Source organism: Haemorhous mexicanus, chromosome 32 (genome assembly GCF_027477595.1).
Source record: "Haemorhous mexicanus isolate bHaeMex1 chromosome 32, bHaeMex1.pri, whole genome shotgun sequence".
NCBI classification, from domain to species: domain Eukaryota; kingdom Metazoa; phylum Chordata; class Aves; order Passeriformes; family Fringillidae; genus Haemorhous; species Haemorhous mexicanus.
Window position 1 is genome coordinate 2,497,729 of NC_082372.1, and position 10,803 is coordinate 2,508,531.

A 10,803-nucleotide genomic window follows, 5' to 3' on the forward strand; every position below is an offset into this window, starting at 1 on the left:
TCTCTCTCTTCGTCTGCCTTCCAGAAGCCACAGCTAGCCACAGCCCCTGCGAGCAAGCTAAGAGCTGAAATCATAAAAGAGCTGATTTTCACTAAGAGCTGACAATCACTAAGCTTGCTAGGGGTCACGGCTGTGCCACAGTCTGGCCTAGGGCACCCCAGCCTCCATAGGGCTGAGGTGTCCGGCCTTGAGACTGCTTGCCTGGGGCACTTAGCCTACGAGGGACCAGCTATCCAGCTAAGAAGCTAGCCCCCGTGGCTTCATTTTATTTTACATCTGACACATCGAACAGGTGAACGAGAGACTCTTCACTGCAGCGTTTCTCTTCGAGAAACTGTAACTGCCGTTCTTTTGCATCTCCCTGCGAAGTTATCCCTCGTTCTAGCGGGATTTCCTAGCAGGGGGGTCGATTCGAACCTCAAATCAGTCATCTGGACCAAGTTCTGAGGAGAGGGCCCGGCAGACGCCTTCCAGCAATGCCCTTAGCAACAGCTTGAGCCACTGTATTATCAGTGGACAAGTGGCGTGTACAACATCAGCTGATTCAGGATCTACCATCAGTATATTTGATGGCAGTTCCTCTTCACCTGTTTAAAAAATCAGTGGGTGATTCATCATCATTTTGCCTCACTTGGTGAAGCTCTGACCAATTTACAGCTTTAGAGACCCCATGTTTTAACCCCCACTCCACGAGGCTTTGATATCAGTTTAATTTTGCCATCTGCTCGGGTGTATTTCCATCCCACCCCGGGTTTCCAAGGGAAATCTCTCAGTGACAGCGCCTTGAAGCAGCTCCCTGGCTGTGCTCCCCTCAAGGAACGTTGGGATGGATTTATTGACCACTCGTCCCTCAGTGGGGTCAAGGGATGTGTCTGACACAGAGTTCAGAACAGACCAGTCTGATTTATATAGAGGATATTAATAAAATAAATATTAATTTATTTATAGTTTATATGGTGCACACATGAACAGACAGATTATATTGCACCAACCAGCAGCCACAAGGAGTCACTGATCATCAATACCAGTATCAAGCACCATATCAGATTGCTGGTGATCAGTAACAATGTGTTCAAGGCAATACAAAAGTGCAAAAGGAATACAAAAGTGCAAAAGGAATACAAAAGTACAAAAGGCAATACAAAAGTGCAGAAGTCAATGCAGAATTGCAGAAGCCAATTATAAAATTGCAATTTATGACCTGGCTCTGCTGCAGGCACAGTGGAAAGCTGGAAGCTGCTGAGGGGACTCATTCACCCCTGTCCCCTGTCTCAGAGTATCCCTGAGTGTTCCCAGTGACATCACCCCAGGAATTCTCATCAGGATTTGGGACAATATCATTAAAAATTCTCAGAAAATTCCCCAGACTTGTCTCGAATACTGCACAGGGAGGGGACAGGTGACAGCAGCGATATCCCCAATGATGTTGATAGCTGGGCCCTGGAAAATGCTAAGATAAATCTCTGAAATGTTAAGCCTTGTGTTTTACCTGCGTAAGTAGTATAATTGCTAGATGTGATGATTGTTTAGTAATTAAAATAATTATTGTATAATCATAAGAAGAACAATGAGAAACTGTATGTTCCTAGTCTAAGGTGGCTATGCTTGGCTGAAATCTATGTATACTATAGAACAATGTAAGTTTAATAATTAACATGAAAGTTATATAACCATAGAACATAAAAGCATATCCACCCCGAACCTATGTCGGAGTCAGATTTGGGTTTGTACCCCTGACACCCAGAGCTCTTCAATAAAAGCACCTGCATACAATAATTTCTTGTGATTATGTGTTCCTGAATGCTAACAATGTCACTGCCACGATGACATCACAGCAGTGATGTCACTATCCTGAAGCAGCCTTGGGATGTCCGTGATGGCTTTTTGGCACTGCTTGGCCACTGCACGGCTGCTGGGGCCACTGGGGCCACCACGGCCACCATAGGGACGCAAGAGGAGGCTGTGGATCTCCCTAAGTGCCCCCAGCAGGTGATGATTGAACAGGCGGGCGCTGGCATCCCACAGCTGCTCAGCCTTGGCCACTTTGGCCATCAAGGCCTCGGGGACATCAGGGGACACGTCATTTGTCACCTGCAGCATGGTCTCGATGTCCCTGAGCCGGCAATGCATGTTCCAGCTGAACATGGCGGCTTTGTCACACGCAGCCACCAAGCGCTTCAGCAGCCCCAGGGCCACCTCTGCCTGCTGTCCCCTCCTGGTGGCCACCACAACTTCTGCCACAGCTTCATTGGTGGCCACTGCCACCTGGGCATGGTGCATTGCCCCTGCTGAGGCCTCCTCCTCCCTGTCCAGGGCCACTGGCAGCTGCTGGGCCCTGGCTGCCAGGTTGTCCCCAGCTGTCCCCCTGCGGGTGGCCTCGCCCTGCAGGTCCCCGGCGCGGGCAGGGGCCACATCCTCACAGGCATCACGGAGCCTGATGGCCGCCTCTTTCAGCCGTTTCCATTTCTGCTCCAGTGCGGCCACCAACTCCCGCCAGGCGCTGGCCGCGGCTCTCGCATCAGTCCAGGAGGTCCCAGGGGTGGCCCTGAGGGTGGCCAGGACCTGGCTCAGGGAGGTGACACCACGGTTGCCAAGGGAGGTGACATCGCCGTGGTCCAGGGTCTTACAGAGGCTCCAGGTGAAGTTCCCCAGGGGCGCGTGCAGGGACTTCAGGGGCACACAGCGCCGCACGCCCCGGTGTGGCCCGGTCACGGTGGCCGCCACCTTGCCCAGGGTGGCCACCATGGACACCAGAGCCTCCAGCAGCGGGGAAAGGGACGGCTAGGGAGGAGACAGGGGATGTGTCAGGGACCTGGATGCATTTGTGGCCTCCTGGGATAGCCCCTGCGCCCTCCTGGGGTCCCCTTTGTACCATCCCTGGAGGGCTGTGCTGTCTCCTCTGTCCTTTTGTCAATCCCTCGTCCCCTCTGCCACCCTCCCTACTGTCTCCTCTGCCACCCCCTGCCACCACACTTGTAGCCCCTGCCACCCTCTGCTGTCCCTCCTGACACCGCCAGCCAGCCCCTGTGTCCCCTCCGCCCCAGTCATTCCCATCCCCCTCTGCCCTCTCCCCCCGTTTCCCCTCCCCCCTTCCTGCCACTCTCTCCTGTCCCCTTTGTGACCCCCTGTCCCCTCCATCCTCCATTACCCCCTCCACCCCCACCCCCCCCCCCGTGCCTCCTCTCCCTGCCCGTGTCCCCCCCGTCCCCCTCTCCCCCCCCACCCCGGTTGCACCTCTTGGAGTTCCATGCTTACTGGGGACACCTTGGGGACGCCCTGGGGAATCTCCAGGGGTTGAACGAGCCTTGTGATGTCCTCGATGGCTCTTTGGCACCGCTCGGTCACCTCACGGGCACTGAAACTGACGGGGTCACCATCGAAATACACCTTAATGATGATTTGAACTGTCCCCCGCAAGTTATCCTTGACCAGGCGGGCGTTGGCCTTCCACAGCCACTCAGCCAAGGCCACCTTGGCCACCAAGGCCTTGAGGACATTGGGGGACACCTCATTTGTCCCCTTCAGGGCGGCCTTGATGTCCCAGAGCAGGCGCTGCAGCTCCTGGGGGAAGGCGGTGGCTTCAGCACACGCGGCCACCAAGCGCTCCAGCAGCCCCAGGGCCTTCTCCACCCGCCGTTTCACCATGGTGGCCGTTGTTGCCTCGCTGTCAGCCACCCAGGCATCTCTCCTCACCTGGGCTTCAGGCCTGGCAGCCCCCTCGGCCCCCTCCTCCCAGCCCAGGGCCATATCCAGCTCCATCATGTTTTCCAGAAGTGTCCCATAAGGGGCAGCCTCGGCCTCCAGCTCCCTGGCTCGGGCAGTGGCGGTGCCCGCCCTGTCGGCCGCCTCATTGACCACCTCTGTGCAGGCTTTGCGGAGCTTGGCAGCTGCCCTGGCCAGCTGGGCACAGCTGTTCGCAAGCACAGACACCGACTCTTGCCACTCGGTGACCGCCACTGTCACATGCTTCTGGGAGGTCCCTGGGGTGCTCTTGTAGGTGTCCAGGGCCTGGCTCAGGGAGGCGAGACGGTCATCGTCATCATAGGTGACACTGCGGCGCCTCCAGGGGTTATCAATGCGGTCCCGGATATCCCGGAGCTCCCAGGTGAAGAACTTCAGCTGCCAGTAAAAGTCCCTTGGGGATGTGAGCAGCAGATTCATTTCGTCCTCACTGGGCAGGGTGGCCAGCAGCTCGCCCAGGGTGGCCACCATGGTGACCTGTGGGTGCAGCAGGGCCGGGGAGAGCTGTGGAGGGGACAGGGGAGGTGTCAGGGATCTCGCAGCATTTGTGGCCACCTGGGGTGGTCCCATGCTGCCGAGTAGTCTCCTTTATCCCCTTCGTCCCTCTGTCAGCTTCTTGTTCCCTCTGTCACCCCCTGCCCCTCCCCTTGTAGTGCCTCCTGCCCCCTGACCCTCTGCTGTCCCCTCTGCCACCCCCTACCACCACACTCAGAACCTCTGCCACCCCCTGCTGTTCCCTGAGCCACCGCCTGCCAGCCCCCATGTCCCCACCACCCCATGTCCCCCCCATTCCCCACAGCCCCCTCCCTCCCAGTGTCCCCTCCCACTTTCCTGCCACTCCCTCCTGTCCCCTTTGCGATCTCCTGTCCCCTCCCACCACCCTCGTGAGCCCCCCCATCTCCCATTAAACCCTCCCCTCCCAATGTCCCCTCTGTCCCCCCCTACAATCCCCACACCCCCCCTCACCCGGTCGCACCTCTTGGGGCTCCATGCTCACTGGGGACACCTTGGGGACACCTTGGGGACGCTCCGGGGGTTGAAGGAGCCTTGGGATGTCCTCGGTGGCTCTTCGGCACCGCTCAGCCACCTCAGGGGCCCTGAGGGTGGTGGGACCACCAGTGAACAAGAACGTGGTGATGATGTCAACTGCTCCCAGCAGGTGATCCTTGGCCAGGCGGGCGTTGGCCTCCCACAGCCGCTCGGCCTCGGCCACCTTGGCCACCAAGTCCTCGGGGACATCGGGGGACACCTCATTTGTCCCCTCCAGGGTGGTCTTGATGTCCCCAACCCTTCGCTGCAGCTCCTGGAGGAACGCGGTGGCTTCAGCACACGTGGCCACCAAGGGATCCAGCAGCCCCAGGACCTCCTCCACTCGCTGTCTTTCCATGGTGGCCCTGGTTGCCGTGCTGGCAGCCACCCTGGCCTCTCTCCTCACCTGGGCTTCAGGCCTGGCCACCACCTCGGCCCCCTCCTCCCCACCCAGGGCCTGATCCAGCTCCATCATGTTTTCCTGAGCAGTCCCATAACGGGCAACCTCAGCCTCCAGCTCCCTGGCCCGGGCGGTGTGGAAGGCCACCGTGTCGGCCACCACAGCGGCCACCTCCCTGCAGGTGTTGCGCAGCTTGGTGGCTGCCCTCGCCAGCTGGGCCCATCTCTCTACGAGCACAGACACCGAACCCTGCCACTCGCTGGCCACCACTATCACATCATGCCAGGTGGTCCATGGGGTGCTCTTGTAGGCGGCCAGGGCCCGGCTCAGGGAGGTGAGAGGATTATCATCATCGGACGTGACATTGTGGCGCCACCAGGGGTCATCGATGCGATACAGGGTGAACTGGAGCTCCCAGGTGAATTCCTCCAGGTCCCTGTACAGGCACCCTGGGAACACGAGCAGCAACTCCTCGTCCAGACTGGGCACGTTGGCCAGCAGCTTGCCCAGGATGGCCACCACGATGACCTGTGGCTGCAGCAAGGCCAGGGACAGCTGGGGAGGGGACAGTAAAGGTGTCAGGGACCTCGTGGCATTTGTGTTCTCCTGTGGTGGCTCCTGTGCCCTCCCAGGATCCCCTTTGTCCCCTCCATCCCTTTGTCAGCCTCTTGTTCCCTCTGCCACCCCCTGCCCCTCCCCTCATAGCCCCTCCTGCCCCCTGCCCCTGTGCTGTCCCCTCTGCCACCCCCGTTCTCTCTCTGCTGTCCCCTCTGCCACCCCCTACCCCCACACCCGTGGTCCCTGCTACTCCCCACTGTCTCCTCTGTCACTACCACCCCGTGTCCCCCCCATACCCACTTGTCCCCACCTCCCCCATGTCCCCTCCACCCCTCTGTCACCTCCCCACTTCCTGCCACTCCCTCCTGTCTCCTTTGCAACCCCCTGTCCCCTCCCAACACCCCCTGTGTCCCCCGTCCATCGCCCCCTCCCCTGCCCGTGCCCTCTCCCCGCTCAGTGTCCCCCTGCCCACCCCCCAGTCACACCTCTTGGGGCTCCATGCTCACTGGGGACAACTTGGGGATGCTCTGGGGACACTCTGGGGGTCGAAGGAGCCTTGGGATGTCCTCGATGGCTCTTTGACAACGCTTGGCCACCCTGCGGCAATGGGGGCTGTCGGGACCATAATTGAAATAGCGGTCGATGATGTCATCAAGTGTCCCCACCAGGTAATCCTTGGCCAGGCAGGTGTTGGCCTCCCACAGCCGCTCAGCCTTGGCCACCTTGGCCACCAAGTCCTTGGTGACATCGGAGGAAGCCTCATTTGTCCCCTTCAGTGTGGCCTTGATGTCCCTGAGCAGGCACTGCAGCTCCCGGGGGAAGGCGGTGGCTTCGTCACACGCGGCCACCAAGCGCCCCAGCAGCCCCAGGGCCGCCTCTACCCACTGCTTCTCCTCAGTGGCCCTGGTTGCCTCGCTGGCAGCCACCCTGGCCTCTTCCCCCACATGGGCTTCATGCCTGGCCACCACCTCATCGTCCTCCTCCTGGCCCAGGCCCAGACCCAGCTCCACCATGTTTTCCTGAGCTATCACATAACGGGCAGCCTCGGCCTGCAGCTCCATGGCCCGGGTCGTGGTGGTGGCCACCTTCGTGGTGGCCACAGTGGCCACCTCCCTCCAGGTGTTGTGGAGCTTGGTGGCCTCCCTAGCCAGCTCGGCCCAGCTGTGCACAAGCACAGACACCCACCCCAGCCACTTCCTGGCCACCATTGTCACACGGCTCTGAGAGGTCCCTGGGGTGCTCTTGTAGGCGGCCAGGGCCTGGCTCAGGGAGGTGGGAGGGTCATCATTATCAAAGGTGACACTGCGGCGCCACCAGGTGTCATCAATATGGTACAGGGTGGCCCAGAGGTCCCTGGTGAATTCCTCCAGGTCCCAGTACAGGCACTGTAGGGACATGGGCCACATCTTGTCCAGCCAGGGCAGGGTGCCCAGCAGCTCACCCAGGATGGCCACCACGGTGACCTGTGGCTGCAGCAGGGCTGAGGACAGCTGGGGAGAGGAGAGGGGAGGTGTGAGGGACCTGCGGTGGCCCCTTGCCCCCGAGGGGTCCCCTTTGTCCCCTCCATCCCTTTGTCATCCTCTTGTTCCCTCTGCCACCCCCTGCCCGTCCCCTCGTAGCCCCTGTCACCCCCTGCCCCCACTGCTGTCCACCTGCCACCCCGTACCACCACAGTCGTAGCCCCTGCCACCCTCCGCTGTCCACTCTGCCACCCCCTGCCAGCCCCCGTGTCCCCTCCCCACCGTGTCCCCCCCCATCCCCCATTGCCCCCTCCCCCCCATTGTCCTCTCTGTCCCCCTCTCTCCCCCCCACCCCGTCGCACCTCTTGGAGCTCCACGCTCATTGGGGACACTTTGGGGAAACCTTGGAGACACTCCGGGGGTCGAAGGAGCCTTGGGATGTCCTCGATGGCTCTTTGGCACAGCTCGGCCACCTCACAGGGTCTGTGGGGAACATCCTTGAACTCTGTGATGTCGGCGAGTGTCCCCTCCAGGTGATCCTTGATCAGGCGGGCGTTGGCCTCCCACAGCCGCTCGGCCACGGCCACCTTGGCCACCAAGTCCTCAGGGACATTGGGGGACACCTCATTTGTCCCCTTCAGGGCGGCCTTGATGGCCCTAACCCTGCGCTGCAGCTCCCGGGGGAAGGCGGTGGCTTTGTCACACGCGGCCACCAAGCGCTCCAGCAGCCCCAGGGCCGCCTCCGCCCGCTGTCTCTCCATGGTGGCCCTGGTTGCCTGGCTGGCAGCCACCCAGGCATCTCTCCTCACCTGGGCTTCACGCCCAGCCACCCCCTCGGCCCCCTCCTCCCCGCCCAGGGCCTGACCCAGCTCCACCATGTTTTCCTGAGCTGTCCCATAACGGGCAGCCTCGGCCTGCAGCTCCCTGGCCCGGGCAGTGATGGTGGCCGCCCTGTCGGCCGCCTTGGTGGCCACCTCCCTCCAGGTGTTGCGGAGCCTGGTGGCTGCCCTGGCCAGCTCAGCCCACATGAACACCTGCAGATCCAGCGACCTGTACCACTTCCTGGCCACCATTGTCACACGGTTCCAGTGCACCCCTGGGCTGCTCTTGTAGGCAGCCAGAGCCTGGCTCAGGGAGGTGGCACAGCCATCATCTCTGGAGGTGGGAGGGTCATCATTATCAGAGGTGGAAGCATCATCATCATCAGGGCTTGGAGCATCATCATCATCAGGGCTGGGAGCATCATCATCATCATCAGCGGTGGGAGGGTCATCATCACTAGAGGTGGAAAGCTCATCATCATCCCAGGAGTCATCAGTGCCCAGGGTGTTCCAGAGCTCCTCGGTGAATTCCTTCAGGTCCCAGTCCAGGTCCTTTGGGGACTCGAACAGCAGCATCTTCCTGTGCTGACTGTGCAGGGTGACCCGCAGCTGGCCCAGGATGGCCACCATGGTGACCTGTGGCTGCAGCAGGGCCAGGGCCAGCTAGGGAGGGGGCAGGGGAGGTGTCAGGGACCTGGTGGCATTTGTGGCCTCCTGGGATGGCCCCCTGCCACCGAGGGGTCTCCTTTGTTCCCTCCATCCCTTTGTCAAGCTTTTGCTCTCTCTGCCACCCCCTGCTGTTCCCTCACAGCCCCTCCCGCCCCCTGCCCTTCTACTGTCCCCTCTGCCACCCATCGCCAGCCCATATCCCCCCCTCCCCCACTGCCCCTCCCCCACCATGTCACCTCCCCCTTTCCTGCCACTCCCTCCTGTCCCCTTTGTCCCCCACTGTATCCTCCCACCACCCCCCCCGTGTCCCCCCATCCCCCTCTCCCCCACAGTGTCCCCTCTGTCCCCCTCACCCGGTCGCACCTCTCGGGGCTCCATGCTCACTGGGGACACCTTGGGGACGCTTTGGGGACACTCCTGGGGTCGAAGGAGCCTTGGGATGTCCTTGCTGGCTCTTTGGCACCGCTCGGCCACCTCACAGGCACGGGGGCTGGCGGGACCAGCAGTGAAATAGAACCTGATGATGTCATCAACAGCCCCCAGCAGGTGATCCTTGGCCAGGTGGGCGTTGGCCTCCCACAGGCACTCGGAGTCAGCTACCTTGGCCACCAAGGCATCAGGGACTTTGGGGGACGCCTCATTTGTCCCCTTCAGGGCAGCCTCGACGTCCCTGAGCAGGCGCTGCAGTGCCCGGGGAACCGCAGTGGCTTCATCACACACGGCCACCAAGCGCTCCAGCAGCCCCAGAGCCTTCTCCACCCGCTGTTTCACCATGGTGGCCCTGGTTGCCTGGCTGGCAGCCACCCTGGCCTGTTCCCTCATACAGGCAGCCTCGGACGGCAGCTCCCTGGCCCAGGCGGTGACCACCATGTCGGCCACCTCAGTGGCCGCCCTCCTGCAGGTGTTGTGGAGCTTGGTGGCCTTCCTGGCCAGCTCTGCCCATCTGTCCACAAGCACAAACACCGACCCCTGACACATGATTGCTGCCACTGTCACATCGTCCAGGCGGGTCCATGGGGTGTGCTCGTAGGCGGCCAGGGCCCGGCTCAGGGAGGTGGGAGGGTCATCACCATCGGAGGTGTTATTGTGGCACCACGAGGTCTCATCCATGCCGCACAGGGTGGCCCGGAGCTCCCTGGTGAATTCCTCCAGGTCCCAGTGCAGGCGCAATGAGGACACGGGCAGCAGCATCTCCTCGTCCAGTCTGAGCAGGGTGGCCAGCAGGTCGCCCAGGGTGGCCACCACGGTGACCTGTGGCTGCAGCAGGGCTGGGAAGGACTGGGGAGGGGACAGGGGAGGTGTCAGGGACCTTGTGGCAGTTATGGCCTCCTGCGGTAGCCCCTGTGCCCTCCCGGGTCCCCTTTGTCCCCTCCCTGCTGGGCTCACGTCCCCTCTGTCCCTCTGTCACCCCCTCATCCCCTCTGCCACCCCCCCCGTCCCCTCGCCGTTGTCCCCCATCGTCCCCCACTGCCCCATTTCACCACTCTCCGTTGTACCGCCCTTCCACCCCTCTGTCACCTCCCCCCTTACGGCCGCTCCCTCCTGTCCCCTTTGCCACACCCTGTCCCCTCCCGCCACCCCCCGAGTCCCTCCCATCCCTCACTGCTCCTTCCCCCGGCCGTGTCCTCTCCCCTCTCCTGTCCCACCTCTCGGGGCTCCATCTTCACTGGGGACACCTCTTTAGGACGCTCGTTCTCCGGCGAACGAGCCCCAGGACAAGCGCCGATCCCGGCCCAGAACCGGCCCCGGCAGCGGCGCGCCCGGGAATGCCGGAGCCGGCTCAGGACAGCGACGGAACCGGCGGGGCGATGTGACGTCACGGAAAACGGGCTCGCGGTGCATTGTGGGCATTGTGGGCCCGGTGGGGCCCAGCGGCGGCGGAGCGGGGCCGGAGCCGAGGCCGCGGGGGGGCGGGAATTTGGGGGCGCCGAGGGAGCCCCGGGACCCCCCGGGCAGCGCGGGATGGGCGACAGCGACCGCGGTCAGCACCGGGAGCGGGGGGGCTGAGCGATTAGGATGGGACTGGGTCTTGGTGAGGGCATGCGAGGGGGCTGAGGGGATGTGAGGGAATTTGGGGGATCCTAAGGGGGTTTGGGGCGTCGTGAGGGAGAACTGGGGGTATTTG

The 10,803-nt window shown here is 61.9% G+C and overlaps 1 protein-coding gene across 1 annotated transcript; it reads right to left on the reverse strand.

Annotated features, from left to right (window-relative positions):
* Positions 1 to 918: 918 nt before the first annotated feature.
* LOC132340500 (uncharacterized) lies at positions 919 to 10,502 on the reverse strand. The gene is made up of 7 exons (XM_059871519.1): positions 10,325 to 10,502; positions 9,042 to 9,956; positions 7,551 to 8,672; positions 6,214 to 7,218; positions 4,718 to 5,725; positions 3,235 to 4,245; positions 919 to 2,781 (listed from the first exon to the last, which is right to left on the reverse strand). The coding sequence occupies exons 1-7, from the start codon at positions 10,337 to 10,339 to the stop codon at positions 1,813 to 1,815; spliced, it is 6,045 nt and encodes a 2,014-aa protein (XP_059727502.1). The 5' UTR covers positions 10,340 to 10,502; the 3' UTR covers positions 919 to 1,812.
* Between the last annotated feature and the right edge of the window lie 301 nt (positions 10,503 to 10,803).

What these genes read in the sequence shown, in the direction of transcription:
- LOC132340500 (XM_059871519.1), bottom strand. An exon ending in TGAGCATGGAGCCCCGAGAG is followed by an intron (nt 8,673 to 9,041) that starts GTGCGACCGGGT and finishes CCCCCTCCCTAG; the next exon opens with CTGGCCCTGGCCCTGCTGCA. An exon ending in TGAGCGTGGAGCTCCAAGAG is followed by an intron (nt 7,219 to 7,550) that starts GTGCGACGGGGT and finishes TCCTCTCCCCAG; the next exon opens with CTGTCCTCAGCCCTGCTGCA.